Here is a 16514-nt window from a genome sequence, read left to right as displayed (position 1 = left end):
CATTTAGTCACTTTATATAGCAAAAACACATTCAGAGTTCCAGCTTGGCTTGCTGGAAGCAGGCCCTCCCTTACCTGCAGCCCTTGGTCATGAACACACCTCAAGGTGAGACCCTTAGGGGAGTCAACACCAGAGGAGATTTTCCTCTAGAGAGGTTAGGCTTGGGGACGATACCAAGGAAAAGAAGCCAAGAAGTTTCTGTCTACCTCCTCAGGAGTGTATTTTCCTTTCTCCTCTCCTTTCCCTTGCCCTTTTCTTTGTTTACCTTTACCATTGCCAGTTTGTATCTATCCCTGGCAAAATGACACTTGATTGGTTGAAGGACAGAATACCATTGTCCTTGGTATTCTTTCCTTGGCCAGGAAGAAGGCAGCAGAATTATGAGTGCCATAGAGGAAGGCAAAGTCTGGTTCCACCTCGATATTATTGCAGTTGGTTTATTAAAGACCCCAGTCAGGCTGACTTAGATGATTTGGGAAATGCTCATGCTTTATTTTTGCCATAATTAATGTATTTGAGGAAACCACATGAATTTTTTGGTTGAATTTGGTGAAGGCTAGCCATTATTTTATATATGCTTATTCTTAGAAATAATTAGCATTTAGTTCACATTTTGAATAATTTTTCAAGTGCTTACCGTGTTGGTTCATATTTTATTTCCAAGAATAATGTATCTGACAAAGATAAAATAGTTTTTAGCCCAAGTTATTTTGAATTGGAATTCAATTTTAATATCCTTTTGTATCTTTATCGTTTCTATCTTGTGACTAGTAATATCGTAAGTGTTTAATATGTGCACATGAATATTTTATATAGTTTTTTATAACTGTAGAGTTTTTTGAATTATTGAATTCCTATTGTTTATTTGTTTTTCTGTTGAAATTTAAGGTACATGGAAGGACTTCTTAATATAGTTTTAATTAGAAAATGTAAAAGTAATTATTAAAGAAATGATCTATTGTAGGGTTCATTTTATGGTAGATATTAATACATTTGATGCTGTAACTCTTTAAAAACACAATAGTACAGTTTTGGGTCATTAATTCAGACAGCACAGATTAAATCCCTGAAGCATTTCCTTGGAAGTGTCTGTGGAGCTCAGGTTTATTGCTTACAAGTAGGTATAGTCTTGGGAAGCAGTAAAATGTGCTATTATTTAAAGCATTTCTCTGTTGACATAAATATTACATAATACATAAACCAGATGTTTAAAGACTATGTATTTTAGTATATCAATTTCTTAAAATTTTCTAAATTGGGTTTCATGTAAAATGATCAGATTTCCTTGACTTGTATTCTTGAGTTTTATTTTGCTGTTACTCTGTTAGCAGGTTAGTTATTCATGAAATAATGTATCATAAATACAGTGCTATGACTCAATCTAAATGTTTCGTTATGATTTTTAATGGTCTTATGTTAATTACCTTATAATCAGTTAAACTTTACTTGTTTCTGAAGTATTACAACTTATTTTTGATTCTGAAGTGTTACAACTTACTTTCGAAACAGATCTTATATTAAACTAATCTGAAAAAATTAGTTTTTGAAACTTATATTATCCTACTTTTCAAGTTCTCCAGATATGGTCTCAAATATTAATGTTGTATATTTCAGATCATGCAAGTAGCTTACATGCAAAGAATAGTAGGTACTGGGAAAATGTTTTATTTTGTGTAGTGAGTGGTTGGAAGTTTAGCAGTTAAAGTTCATGCAGCAGGTTCTTATTTTTTAATTTTTTTATATCATTTAGTTTTGTGACCCAAATTACAAAGATACAGTATTTTTCTTCTTACTCAGTTTGTGTTTCCATGATTTTTTTGCTGTGTTTTCTTGATGATTATAGATATTCTTTTTTTTTTTTTTTTCACATGGGCAGGCACCGGGAATCAAACCCGGGTCTCTGGCATGGCAGACAAGGATTCTGCCTCTGAGCCACTGTCACACCAACCAAAGATTATAGATATTATTTCTACTTGTTTTCAGTTTTTTTTTAAGCACATCAGAGGAAAAACTGGCAAATAGAGGGCAAAGTGACTTTAAAGATAGCATTTCCAAGCAATTTACTTATATTTAATTTGTGTGTGTATCATCAAAATGCATATTTTAATGAACAAAATATAAATTAACTCAGGAAAATAATTGCTATTTGTGTCGCACCAGATTATCTTTGATTATGTGTAACATGGAGAAGAATAGATCTGAAATCAATTAGCAATCTAAAGAATAGATCTAAGATTCTATTAGCTACTCTTCAGATCTTATTTATCCTATTGGTTTGGATCTTTTTAAAATCAGGCCTATTTTCAAAAGTACTGTAGACAGGGTACAAATCCATGCACTAATCAATATTAGAATATATGATGTAAGATGACCTTTAAAAAATACAAATGTTTCTTTTGTGTGTGTATAAAACTTGGTTGCTGAGTCTTTAAAGTAGTATTCTTTTAGAAAAAAGTTTCCTTATTATAATATATGTGTTTTTAAACTTTCTATTTCTTAGTCCTATACCAGCACTGAAATAAGTTGGCTACTCTGAATTCACAGTACTTAGAGATGGGAAAGAGGAGGAGGTTCTCATAAATTGTTTGTTCTTTTGATACCCATGGTATGCCCAAATATGCTGAAATATGAAATACCCTTATGAAACTATCGGATTTTAAGCGTCCTCTAAAACATTTGTCAAATTTCTAACGAGCAGGATAGTAAATATTTTAGGCTCCCTGATCTAAATGGTCTGTTACAGCTGTTCAGATCTGCCATTGTTGTGTGAAGCAACCATAGATAAATCATCAATGAATGTGTATTCCAGTAAAACTTTACAAAAACAGGTGGCAAGCTGTACTTAGCCCATGGCCATAGTTTGCGGACCCCTATTCCTTAGTCTTTGCACAACCTCTCCAAATCCTCTTTATTTTAACCCAGTGTAACCTAGACAAGTCCTTAGGCCTTTGATTTGCCTAGGTTTTAGAGGCCCTTGTATGCCTAGTGTTCTGTGTAGGAAGGAGGAGCTTGAGAAAGGTCAGATGATGTCAGTCAGTATTTGTGCATGTGCAGTAAGCAAAATCGTCTCTTGCTTTAGTTACTTGGAAGAGTATGTCAGTTTAAGGAGCCAGAATTGTAAAAGTTTTACCCTGTAAATACCTTGAAAATGAGCTGCTTATTTAGTATAGCGTTTATAACTACAGTTATATATTTATTTAATATGGATACATGCATGTAGTTGACTTGGTTTCTAGAATGCAGGGTTTTGGAGAGGATGATTTCCTCCTACTTTACCCACCCCCAAAAACACTAGAGCTCATTTTGGAAATACTCTAATATCTGTAGTCTATCAGTAGCCTAATGAATGCTGTGTTGTCTAATTTGTTGGGAATTTTTATTCCACATGAATGGAGTACTATTGCTTGTGTGTAATTGTTTTATCATACAATGGAGTCATGATAGTGATGAAAAAAACAATGAGATGATAAAAATAATAGCACTTAGTATCAATTACCTATTTATTTCAGTATGTTATTCTGTTCTAAAGAACTTTATCCACAGTCCTAGAGGTGATACTGGTGTTCACATTTTCCAAATGGAAAGACTGAGTGTTGAGAGAGTGAGGATGTGAACTGAACAGCCAGTCTTTTTACTTAGGTTTGATTTGGCTATCATGATGTAAATGTTGATTTATTCTCATATTTGTTCCTAGTTAAGTAGACTGCTACCAATGAATTTCAGCCTAGCAACTTAATTTCAGATTTAAAAGTTAAAACAAAATTTTATTTTCATTATTTATTTTCTTTGAATTAGAATTAAGCAGTGCTTTCAGAGTGGCAGTGGTTCAATGTACTATAGCATTTTTATTAAGACTGCATCTACCCCATTGATTAGTTTATTAATAAGTCTTCCCTATGACATGAATTATTGTTGGGGGCAGGGTGAATGGGAGAGGCAACACATTCCTCAAATTTAATTGAAGTATAACTTTTAATTTCAGAATTAGAATGGTCTTTTGTATTTTGGAAGATTTAATCGGTTTATGGCAATGTCTAGTTTGCTAATTAAAACTATTATAGGCTCATTTTTCACATATTCTATTTGCATTAAAAAAAATTAAATGCTTCTATATTCTGTTATATTACTGGAGCAGCCCTGCTTCATCTTTAAGAGAATTATGACATACTTGAAGTGGTTTTGTCATATTTAATTCTATATATATTCAACATTATTTCAAAATTTTTCTCAGGTATTTAAACATGGTATGTTGATAATGTTCAGAAGGTAGTTTTATAGCAATTTTCATAGGTTGTAAGTGCATTGTTAGATTATTGCAAACATTCAAATGTTGGGACAGAGAAATCAGTTTTATAATTTAGCATATCGGTTAGAAATGGCATGCAGAAAAGTTTGATGAATTCAAACACATGTTTAGGAGAAGAAATTATTGAATAACATGAAGACTCAACATTTATATGACTGACTTGTCACATTTCCTTTAAAGATGTTTAGAGATTGTTTTTGGTCCTAAGGATTTCTTCTGACACTTCCTTCAATGAAAAATCACTGTATATACTTTTAACACTTTGCTTTGAATACTGCTTAAATTAATCTGAGATGTTTGATGCAGTTGGAAGGGAAAATACTTGAAAAGGTAAAGTCTTGTTTTTCTAATTGTTTTAATTCAATAGCTTAATTATTGGTTTTAAGAGTCTTTGAATGGTATAACTACATTTGGAGATGAAGAAATTAACATTTCCCTAGATTTTCTTCACAATGGAAAGTTCTGAAGTTTTGTTTTGTTTTAATAAAATAGTCATAGGTCTTATAACTCAAAATGTGTATTTTGACAAAATGTTTAAGAAAAGAAGTTTCTGTGATTTCATTCGGCAGTTTGTTTTGGATGAGGTATGAGAACAAGATAGGATTCTTTCCCTTGTCCTTGAAATTCCTTTATTCCATTGGAATAATTGTCTAAAATTTCAATGACAGTATCCTCCTGTGGCACGTGATAAACTAGGTGTGCAAATTGTCAGCCCCCACTTCCACAGTGTATTGAAGGGGAATGTTGTTTTTTCTACTCTCAGTCAGCTCCTAGACCTAGACTATCCGTCTAAGAGGGAAGCTACAGGGCAAGGCTAGGTCACCCTGATCTCCTAGCAGCTTATCAAAAGAATTATATGGGCAAGTTGGCAAAGGTCCCTGCTGTGAACGAAATCATCTGTCCGTCTCAAGATGAAGATATTCCAGCATGCACCTATAAAGAAATCCACTGCTAAGGTAAGAGATTAGAATCCTGGTGTTATTTTGGGCAAGTTCTCATGTCTAAACCAAGATATATATGAGTTACAGATTTCCCGTAAATAATTTCCAGTATACACTGTAGAATGTGTATGTAAAATATTTTTCCCTCTGCATAAAAGGAAGTCCAAATATCAGTCATTGGGTTTTTAGGCTTAAATCACTAGATTATTATAAGCCTAGAGTGAATGTGCTTTTTACAAACATTTTAGGACTGCTGATTTTTTGTGTGTGTACAGACAATTTATATTGTAATTTAGGTGGGTGAGTCATTTCTATCTGGGAAATTTTGATTTGGAAATTTTCTTCAAAGAATAAAAATGATTGCTAATTTTACTTAGAGATAAAAAATTTTAGTGAATTTTCCTTAAAAAGATATAAAAATAGGGAAAGATGTATGTATCATACTTTTATAATTAAAATTATAGAAGTACGATTTAGGTAGATTTCTTGCAGCTTATTCTTCTCAGATTTCATTTAGTGTGTGATTGATGTGAAGAGGTGGAACTTGGATTTTCTCTTTAGCTATTTGTAATCTGATTATATGTGTAAATATATGAATAGTGCGGTATTTTGGAGTAAGCTGAGAACTTTTGGTTAGTTTATTGCTGTAGTCTTCCAGATTACAGAAATTCTGTTTATAGTTTAGTTTTTTGTCTGTTGAAATTAGTGAAAACCTAGGTACAGTAGAGCTTTCAATACATAGTCAAAGCATAAGAAAGAAAATGTGTTATTTATTTTCTTCTTTCTCTCAGAGGAATTAAGAGAAATTATTATTTCCTCTGTTTAGTAACATGGTAGCCATCAGTTATAACTTGAATCAATCATTTAATTATTCCTACATGTAAAGAAGCATCTTCATAAACATGAACTTGAAAAATTTTAATCATAGACTTTTTAGAAAAATATCAGCAGTGGAATTTTGATCATTCTATAACATGATTGGTATGAATTTATTTACTTAAAATGTTATGAAAACAAAACATAATTTTGGCCTCAGAATATAAAACATGTAAGATTCTCAACTCTATACCCAGTCAGAAATAATAAGGCTCAGATATAAGTACTTTATTAGGAAAGGTAATCCATAACCCATTTTTAAATAAAAAACATATTGTTGTAAGAATGTGTAATTTGAGAGTTTAAAAAAAAATAATTGTGAAGGATTCATGTATTATAGATAGAAAAGCCCAAGCCATAGTTACAAGTATAATAAATAATCCCCAGATGGGACATGATCTCTTTTAGACATTTTAAAAATAACTCCTAAATTTGTAGTGTTAAAACTTTTTTTGTCATTATATTGCAAATGAATTCTCTCCATGTTCTAGATGTTTTGGAGCCAACGTTTAAAAATATTACAGTTTTCCCCCAATTTTAGTAATGTCCTTTAATTTTTACTATTTTCATGTCTAGAAATAATCCAACCCTTTTGTGATATTGCCTCTTAAATTCAACTAAACTTTCAAATTTGAATATTCTGGTAAAGGAAATTAGTTTGAATATGTAAAGATTCTATATGCATTTTTTAGAAGTGTGTGTTTCCCATTACTAAAAACTATTGATAAATTTAAGAAACTTAATTTTTCTCTACAAGGATACCTTGTAACACTTACCAGGTAGAAGTAGGTGTGCTGATTCTGATCTCCATCAGAAGGGTAAACACTCAAGTTGTTTCCTCAAGTACTTCCTAATAGTCAAATGAAAGTGCCTTATTAAGATCTTAAGAAAGCTCCACCTCCCTTCAAAAATGTGCCTTTCAATTGTAGGGGAGTTGGTTTTATTCATTAAAGGCATGAATTTGTTTTTGTTTTTCTATTTGAATTTTGCTTTTTTGGGGGGCATGCTAGAAGAAATACCATGTATTCTGTATCATGAAGCTACAGTTATAATAGTAACCAACACAGTAAAACATGAACCACCATTTTAATATAGAAAGTTCTATAGGCGTGTGCTTTTATCTGTAACTTTATTCTGGGCAGGTTCTCTTTTAGCACTGTTGTTTTGTGATTAGCATATTTAACTTGTGAATTTGTGTTCATATTTAAAATCGGTAGGTAGGAAATATAATAAAAGGCACTTATGTTTCTTATTTGGTTCACTCATTTAGAAATTGTGTTTTGAGAACCGTAATAGGTGATGGAGATACAATTAAAATTCAAAAGATATTCAGAGGTAGCAGGAAAACCAGGACAATGTTTCAAAGGGAAGATTGTGTTTCTTTCAAGGAGAAAATATCTCAGACTCCTTATTTACCTACAATAAATAAAGAAGTCATTTCAATTTGTGTAGCTGTTGCAACAAAGAAAAGTCTAAAAGTCATGTGAATTTTATCCTTACAGTACATCTCAGTTTACACTGGACACACATTTCAAGGGCTCAGTGTCTGCTTGTGACTAGTATCTCCCACATTAGATAGTGCAACTCTAGGTTGTTTAAGTCTCATCTTTCAGATCACAGCTTGTCATTCCTCAGGGAAACCTCTGATCCCAGTAGCCTCAATCTTATAGGATCATATTCCTTTCCTTTGGAGTAAGTATATGTCACAGTTGTAAAGAATACTTTAATTAGTGGCATTGTTTGATGCGTGCTCCTTCCACTATGTGTAGATTCCATAAGTGTTCCCCATTGTAACCCCAGTCCTCACATGCAGCTGGTGCTCAGTAAATACTTTTTGAATGAATGGACTGTGCTAATTAGTGGCATAAGGTATCTTGCCCAGAGTTACACACTAGAATCAAGCATGAAATTCTCTCTAGATCATTTTTCTGGGATTGAGAATATGTAAAGTATCACTAATATGAGAAGTGGTTTTATTTGTAAGTTGTTTCTCTGTAATGGTGTTTTCCTAGGTAATAGTTTTGTAAACTATCTTTTATTTCTAATCAGTAGAAAGCATTTGAAACTGTAAGCACATTTTTGAGTTAAAACCCTTAATGAGAAAAAAAGTTCAGTAATTCAAAATTTTGATTATTTAAATTCCTTGATCACTTCATTTTAAGAATTATGACTGGCTTAAATTATTATAAAATTAAGTTATTTAAAATTAATTTTAATAAGAATGAGGATTTTTTTTTTAGAAAGACCATATTGAAAATAGTGTAACTTTTTAAAGAATACTCAATATGAGTTTTATAAAAATAGTTAAACCATGTGATCCATACTATCTCATTACCTAAAAGCCAAGAACTTCTATTTTGGCATTATTATGACAGTCAGAGATTGTTCCATTCTCTCGAATATAAGAGAAATAAAACAGAAAAATGTACACTGGTGTGTGTGTGCTGTGTAAATCAGAAGAATGAGGTCTTATTACTGTTAGGAAATACTTCATTGTGAAGCTGGTGTTTGAACTGTGTCTTGAAGAATATTGAGCATTTACTAGTAAGAGAGAAAAGGGTATTTCAGTCAAAGAAAGAGACTTTGGAACAGTTTGCAATAATTCCTCAAGAAATTAGAAGCAAGTGACACAATTGCAGCATAGTATGCGCTGATGGAGTCACAGGCAGGAAGTGAGCCAGGAAGGGCATCTTGATGGTAGAATCATAGAGTCTCCCATAGCACTCTAGGGAGCTTTAACTTATATTGAGGAATTGGGAGCATAATGATGGAAGAGAGGCCTGAAAACTGTGAGCAGTGAAGCAGAGGTTACAGGAAAAGCAGTAACAGAGAATGGGCTAACTTAGTGTAGAGGATGGTGAAAAGAATATACGGCATAAACTGCTTACCACTCCCCCATCCCTCTCCAGGAAATTGGGAAGTTGAGGAAAGGACATAAATCTGGTAAACTTTGTTTTAAAAAATAATATTTATAATGTCTCTGTGTTTTAGTGAATTTTCATGGAAAATTATCATGTAATAAGTCTATCAATTACTACAGGCTAGGATATATTTTACAAAATAAAAATGATTGTGACTCAAATAAATGTCATTATTTTTACTGCATGCCAAAGCTTTTAATGTGGATTATTTCATCCTCAAAAGATAGTTTGATTTTGCTATATGGTCGTATCAACTTTAACTTAAAAGTGAAAGGATATTACAGGAATTAATTTTAAAAGATTTCATGCTTTATTTCATTGAGGTTTTAATTATAAAGTATATACTATGTATTGAGAGGCTACTTTCAGTTTCGTTTTTCAGAATTTAAGAAATAAAGTAGAAATTTAAATAGAATAGTTTGTAAAAGCATAGCTATATACACCATGAACCAACACTGTAACCAGGAATGAGTGGCCAGGATAAATACCTTTTTTCTTGAAACCACATCTCTTCTTTTGTTCTTAGAGAAGACCACAGGGAACCAAAATAGCAGTAAAAGAAAAAACTCTTCATTCTATTCTCTGTCCTAATCCTGCGATGTTCCTCAGCCGAAATTGATTAGGAAAATATCCCTATTCTTAGTGGCTGCAAGGACACTGGTATCCTTTCCTGATAAATTTCTGCTACTGTTATCCTCCCTGAAAATGTCAAACTGAAATGAATATTGCACAAGACCTACCCATTACACTAGTCCCTCACCTTTTTTTGGAAAAAACAGGGGAAAGTGAGGTCTTTTCTTATTTGTTTGACCCTTGCTATTGTCTTCATTATCATATATCATTTCTGAGAGTTTTCATTGTATGGGCTTTTCACTGTGTTCATTTTTTAAGGCTTATATGAGATCTCAGTGTGTCTAAAAATAAGGTTAATGTTTTGAAAATGTACCCCTTATATCATTGATAGTAAAACAATGCATTTTTTCAGTGTTAAACTTCATGAATGATATTTAAATTAAATTTTATGATTATTTTTAATTCTTAAAATTAATTCTGTAACTTCATTATTTCAAAGGATTGGATTATATTAATTTTTCAGATTATGTTAATTTTTTAGAGTGAATTTTTTGTTTGAATAAGTTAAAATTAATTTATTTTTCTATGCAGATTTGAATTCTGTGAACCTGCCTTTGTGGTTGGTAATTGCCTCCAGATAGCATCTGACAGCCATCAGTATGATCGAATTTATTGTGGCGCTGGAGTCCAGAAAGACCATGAAAACTACATGAAAATATTACTAAAAGTTGGAGGCATTCTAGTCATGCCTATAGAGGATCAGGTAACTTTCACTGCCCTTTTGCTTAATAGCATGAAAAACAAACAAATTAGTCTTTACTTTTCTTAAACACCAAATTATCTGTGTTTCATTTAATAAATGCTCAGTGCTGTTCCAGATGTTGGGGATACACTCAAATCCTGGTGGGGGTGATAGACATTCATCAGATTGTCTTGCTTGTATTATTGAATATGTAATTATGAAATAAGCTCTCTCCTTCCTCCCGAGAAATGAACATGGTTCTGTAAGTACTAATAGCACAGAACCCCAATAACACAGAAGTTACAACTAGATGGTTAGGCTTCTATTTTCTAAAATAATTTACTATTTTAAAAATAACCTTCAAAGCAGTTGTTTTTCAGTTTAATTCCCTAAGTCCCTTAATCCTTTCTCCCTCACACCCCCTAATGAGATATAATTAACCATAGTGAAGATTTTCACATCATTTTGAAGTTATGCTACTATAACTATCACTTAGGTATTGTTTTTGGCCCTTTTATTTTTAAGGTGGAATATTGCTGTTAGTAAAAGATAGATTGTAATGTTTAAAGAGTATTTTTCACAGGTCTATGTATCTGTATACAAAAAATAAACTCTTAATCATATAAGAAAAACATATTTAGAAAAGATTGCATTGGAGATTTGGGTTTCTGCCTGAAGCTAGGTTCTCCCTGTGTGGTACTAGATAAGCTGCTCCTTCCTTCAGTTTCTTCATCTGGAGGTGCTGGTTGAAATTTGATGTACCATAGCTGTACAGTTTCAACATCCCTTCAGTTCTTTGAATATATCAAAAAGAAATCCAATGTGTGGTTTGGTTTGAACTACTCTCATTAATAAAACAAGTGAATTTTTAAGTCTTCATTTAATGTTATATAATTGCAATTGAAAATATTCTTCAGACATTTATGAGCATTTTTAAATTAAATTTTTGGCTTCCTATGGTTTAGAAAATGAGTGGACCTTTTAAAAGTAAATTATTTAGGGTGCACGGGTGGTTCAGTGGTAGAATGCTCTCACCTTCCATGCAGGAGACCTGGGTTTGATTCCCAGACCTTGCATCCCCCCCCAAAAAAAAGAAAGTAAATTACTTAAAATTTGTTAAAATATATTTCAAAGAAATATAATGTTTAATGTTCACATTAACTTAAAGCTGAAATATTTTAAAACACCTTTTGCTTTTTACAGAAGATAGATGATCAAAAATGACTGGGACCTGGCTTAATGGTTCTGAGTTTATATATCTTTGGTGGCCCCTTAACAGACTAGCTGTCATTTGCATCTCAGTGGGTCTCACCCTTATGATGTGCTATGCTTTTAAGCAAATTGTTTGCCAGTTATTGTAAAAGTATAATAGAAAAATATTTATTAAAAAATGTTCCTGGAAAACTTTTGTTTCTTACATAATTCTAGTGTTTAGATTCCCAAATAATAATCTTTTTTCCTTTCAAGATATATTTTCAAACATTTAAAATATGAGACCCTCATCAGTATGCTATTAAACATTTATCATATTCTATTATACAATACAAAATATAATAATGAGCTGCTTTTTGTAATTTAAAGACACCAGTTCAACTTGAATAAGATATATGCTGAAATAAATTTTTTCCTGGGACTGGTGATGGCTTTTTTTTTCTGAGTATGTAAAACTCTTTCCTAGCCCTTTTGTGACTAAAAGCATTTATTTGTCAAGTTGGGGTTAGACTTAGAATCTGTATATCATTACCATCATGGAAAAGTGTGAATCTGATTGATTGGTATAGTAATCAAAAGATGGCTTTATTAATATGTTTCAATCAGATGAGTGAATCTTAAGCATGTATTTTGGGAGCCTATGGCAAGTATGGATTGGAGTGGTACCCAGAAGCTTTTAGACTCCAAATCTAACACTCCGAGTCACTTGGCCATATTTAGGTATCTCAGTGGCTTTGAAACATCTATCTTGAACAGCAAAAAAATGTGGAAGTAATTTGATTGCATTCAATATAAGTGATTCTGTATCACTTACAGCCATTTTTTGTGTAAATGTATTTTACACAAAATTTTGTGTAAATCTCTCACAGTCATATTTTGTGACTGTAAAATAATCACATTTCCAGGAATAAGCTTTTGTATTTCTTTTTTTCCCTCTAAATAGTTAACACAAATTATGAGAACTGGACAAAACACTTGGGAAAGTAAAAGTATCCTTGCTGTTTCATTTGCTCCACTTGTTCAACCAAGTAAGAATGATAATGGCAGACCAGATTCAGTGGGACTCCGTAAGTAGTCACTGTTTTGTTTTTTTCTGTTTGAACTGGGACTTAAGGTTTTCAGCAAACGTGCTTGGGATTTAATGGTTTATATAATTATGAAGAATTTAATAAATGTGCAGTAATATATTCGATGGACTTACTAAACATTTAAAAAATAAAGCTCTTACCTTGTACCAGACATTATTAACTGCATTCATGGGAACATGAAAAGAAGGGCAGGTCAAACAAAAAAGGAATTCATTAATTACAGTTTCTGATGTATTAGTCACTGGTTGTGAGGAAGGATCTCAACTTTAGATATAGTGGTGAGCAAGGCCTTCTTGGTGAGGTAATATCCAAATTATGACCAGAATAATATGAAAGAACCAGTCATATAAAAATTAGTTGGTAGAGTTTTTCCATACAAAGGGACAGCCAGTGCAAATGTTACTAGGCCAAAATGAGCTTGGTCATTCTGTGGCCAGGAATAAAGGTCTGGGCGGTTGAGGCTTATTGGCAGGATGATGGAGGATGCTGAGGATGGATTATTGTTGGGAGGCAGGGAGGCTAGTTACAAGTTTTTTTTTTTTTTTTAATAATCAGGGAGAAAGGTTGTTGGTATAAGTATAGTTATTTGAAAGAACAATTATGGACATATTAAAGGTATGAGTGTAAGACAGAACAAAACTAGCTGACAGATTGATTGATGGGGATGGAGGAAAAATGAATTTAAAAGTTTTGCCTTGTGTGGCTGGCTGAGTAATGATACCATTTATTGTTCTTTTTAAGAATAGAGGTAGAATAGTTTGGAGCTAGGTATAAGGAAAATCAGGTATTTAATTTTGGCCATATTTGAGTTCTCTGTTAGCATGCAAATGTCAGGTAGTCAAGTGAATATAACATACAAGGAAGATATAAATTGAGAATTTTTAAATGACATTTTAAGATACAAGAATGGATAAGACCATTTAGGGGGAGTGTGGAGAGAGAAAAGTATTATGACTAGATCTTTAGTCCACCATTTTTAGAGAAGAAACAGAGGAAGATATTAGCAAAGGAGACCAAGAACAAGGGCCTGCATTATGGAAAGAAACCATTGTGCACAGAGTGGTGTTGAAAGCCAAGAAAGAAGAGCATTTCAAGGAGGAGGGAGTGATCAGGGGTGCTATTGAGACAAAGGAAGAAGAGAGATTAGTGTAATTGATTTGGCATATATAATGGTAACTATTAAGTTCTTCATCAAAAATGAACTTTACCATAGTATAACTTTTGCCTTAGTTTGCTTTTTAGATGAGTTTATTTCAGAGCAGTCTGGCTTTATTATAGAGAGATTTAACTTTATTTTTCAGTATTCATTGTATTCTGTTTTGAGCTGTATGACTTAGGAACCTTTTGGGGTGGTTTTGGAATTATATGAAGTAGTATTTTTGTAAAGTGCTTGTCATAATGCCTGGTATGTAATGATTGCTTGATGAAAGTAGTGTTGGGCTTCTGGTAGGGTTACTAAATTACACCTGTTTTTCTCCTGCCCAAGCTCTTACTAACGGAGCATTCAAAATATAGGTCAGGTAGGAAGGATTGAAATGGTAGCCTTTTTTACCAGTCAGGGCAAGTTGGGAGGATATAGGTTAAGGTTTATACTGTAAATTAGATAGACTTACCCACAAAATTACAGGCAACCCTAGCTACCCCCTCCCCAGCCATGGAAGTCTACCTTGTAAACTCAGAAGAGCAAAGCCCCATGGGTATGCTTAGAAGAAGGCAAATCCCAGAGAGAGGAGAGGAAAGGGTGGGGCACACGGGGCCAGCTTCTTACTGCAAATCAGAAGCCATATAAACCTTTTTCCCCTGCTTGAAAGGAGAGTGAGTAGAGAGAGAGAAAAGCTTGTGCAAGTCTTTTTGTATGAACCTGGGAAGAGTGGTTAGGAGCATTTTTATCTTATAAGAGCTTCATCGAAGGAGACTTGTTAACCACTCTGTGTATTCCTAAGATTCTGACACATTAATTTTTATCTCATTTAGAAAGATATTATGCACTCAGTTTAAAACATTTGAACCTTTCATAATTTAGCAAATTTTTTTTTCCCAACATGTCTGTTGCTAATGTATGGTTTGACTACTTTCAACAAGGATTTGAGTTAGTATAGGTAAAAAATCTAAATAATACAGGAAAATTAAGAATTAAGGATGACCATAACAAAACAAAAGTATATCAAAAGGGGGACTCATTCTATTAGAAATGGGAAGTTACTGCCTTGGAATATTAAAATTTGAACTTCTTTCCTGTCCATTCTGAAAGGCATATGTGCTAGACTTGCTCTGGGACCAAAAAGAACTTCTTTCTCATGCCAGAATCAAGTAATTGTCATTTGTATCCATATGCATTATGTGATTATTTTAATGAAGTCTACTTTTTAGAAATGAACATTTCTATAATTATTGGGTACCTGGTTAAACTTGCTAGAAGCAACAATGGTAAAAAACAAGCTTTTTTCTCTCTCTCCTGTTTTCTAAACACAAGAAGTACAGAATTTGTTTGTGACAATTCTGTTTAAACTGTCATTATTTGATGGAAACTAATATAAAGAAGTAATGAAAAAATTGTCTAATACACTTTGGCTTTGACAGTGGCCTAACAGAAGCATCATGTATACCATATGTATTTATGGAGTCCCCTATAGATTTCTGTGCAACTGCTGTTTAAGTATTCTTCATTATAACTGACAGAATCTCGCAATTCTATTAGTAGTTATTCCCCTTTATATCTGGCAATTAATTTTTCTACTTTAATTTCCTTTAAAAGTCTTTTAATAAATTTTAATATATGTGTTTTTGTAATAATATAATTTATGAATGGCATAAATGATGTACTATAAGCTGTTTCCATTCTCCCTTATTTTAATGATGTCAGCACACATGGATTTAGGTAGTTAATAAGACTGTCATTAGTTGGAGTGATTGAGATTTATAACTGTATGTAAAGTAAGGAATACGTTTAGCATGGAAGAGGATAAAAGCAGGGGAGGCCTAAATTATGAAATAATCCATCATAACTCTGAAATACTTATAGGTGAAAAGATATGCTGTCCAGATTTTTCATCAGAATAACCTGAGGGAAGGAATGGAGAATGTATGAGGACCCTGATAAAATAAAATTAGCCATGAGTTGGTAATTTTTAAAGCTGATTGACAAGTTTATCAAGGTTCATTCTACTATTTACTTACGCTTGGTATATACTTGAAAATTTTTGATAATTAAAAGACAAAAATTCATCAGCTACCGACAGCAATTTATAAAAATGAGTCAGGACTTATGAGAGTGTCTAAAAATAATAGTTGTATTGGGATGTTTTTCACAGAGTGAAAGAATGTTTGAAAAATCAGTGTTTTTCAAAATTTAATAGATGTATAGAGAATGAGAACAAGTTCCTTTTCTGTTAAAATAGCATTCTGTTCAGGGAACATTTTAAAATTAATTGTAGGGAGTTAAAAATGTGAAAGAATGCTAGTACCAAGAAAACCCTAAATATATCTGCAAACCTTTGCCGAATATATTTTGTAGCTATAAAATAACTCATATTAAATAGCTCACTAAAATGTAGTTATGATTTTTCCTCACGTTCGTCACTAATTTTTATTCAACTTAGAGATTTTATCTATCTAACTATCTATTGTATAATATATTATAAAATTAAGGATACGTTGCTTAAAGTTCAGCGCAGCAGACTCTTTGGAAGGGGCAAAAGAGACTTCATAACTGTGGAAATATATAATAGCTTACTAAAACGTAATTATAATTTTCCTCAAATTCATCACTAATTTTTATTTGACTTAGAGGTTTTATTTATTTACTTTGTAATATATTATAAAAATATGGGTATATTTCTCAAAGTTCAATGCAGG

At 32.4% G+C, this 16514-nt stretch overlaps 1 protein-coding gene across 5 annotated transcripts in view; it reads left to right on the top strand.

Annotated features, from left to right (window-relative positions):
* The window catches only part of PCMTD1 (protein-L-isoaspartate (D-aspartate) O-methyltransferase domain containing 1), a 100773-nt gene that overhangs the window by 63390 nt on the left and 20869 nt on the right, over positions 1 to 16514 (top strand). For 3 of the 5 annotated variants that reach the window (XM_077166745.1, XM_077166741.1, XM_077166742.1), the window contains 2 exons: positions 10209 to 10380; positions 12515 to 12638. In XM_077166745.1, the coding sequence (XP_077022860.1) occupies positions 10327 to 10380; positions 12515 to 12638 (178 nt within the window). In that variant the 5' untranslated portion in view covers positions 10209 to 10326. Of the gene's footprint in view, positions 1 to 4153; positions 4637 to 5069; positions 5263 to 10208; positions 10381 to 12514; positions 12639 to 16514 lie in introns of those variants that run through there. The other 2 variants (XM_077166744.1, XM_077166743.1) reach the window with 2 other exon arrangements.

This window comes from Tamandua tetradactyla, chromosome 6, assembly GCF_023851605.1.
Source record: "Tamandua tetradactyla isolate mTamTet1 chromosome 6, mTamTet1.pri, whole genome shotgun sequence".
NCBI lineage: Eukaryota > Metazoa > Chordata > Mammalia > Pilosa > Myrmecophagidae > Tamandua > Tamandua tetradactyla.
The sequence above is the reverse complement of the archived record's forward strand: the minus strand, read 5'-3'. Positions and strand labels throughout refer to the sequence as shown.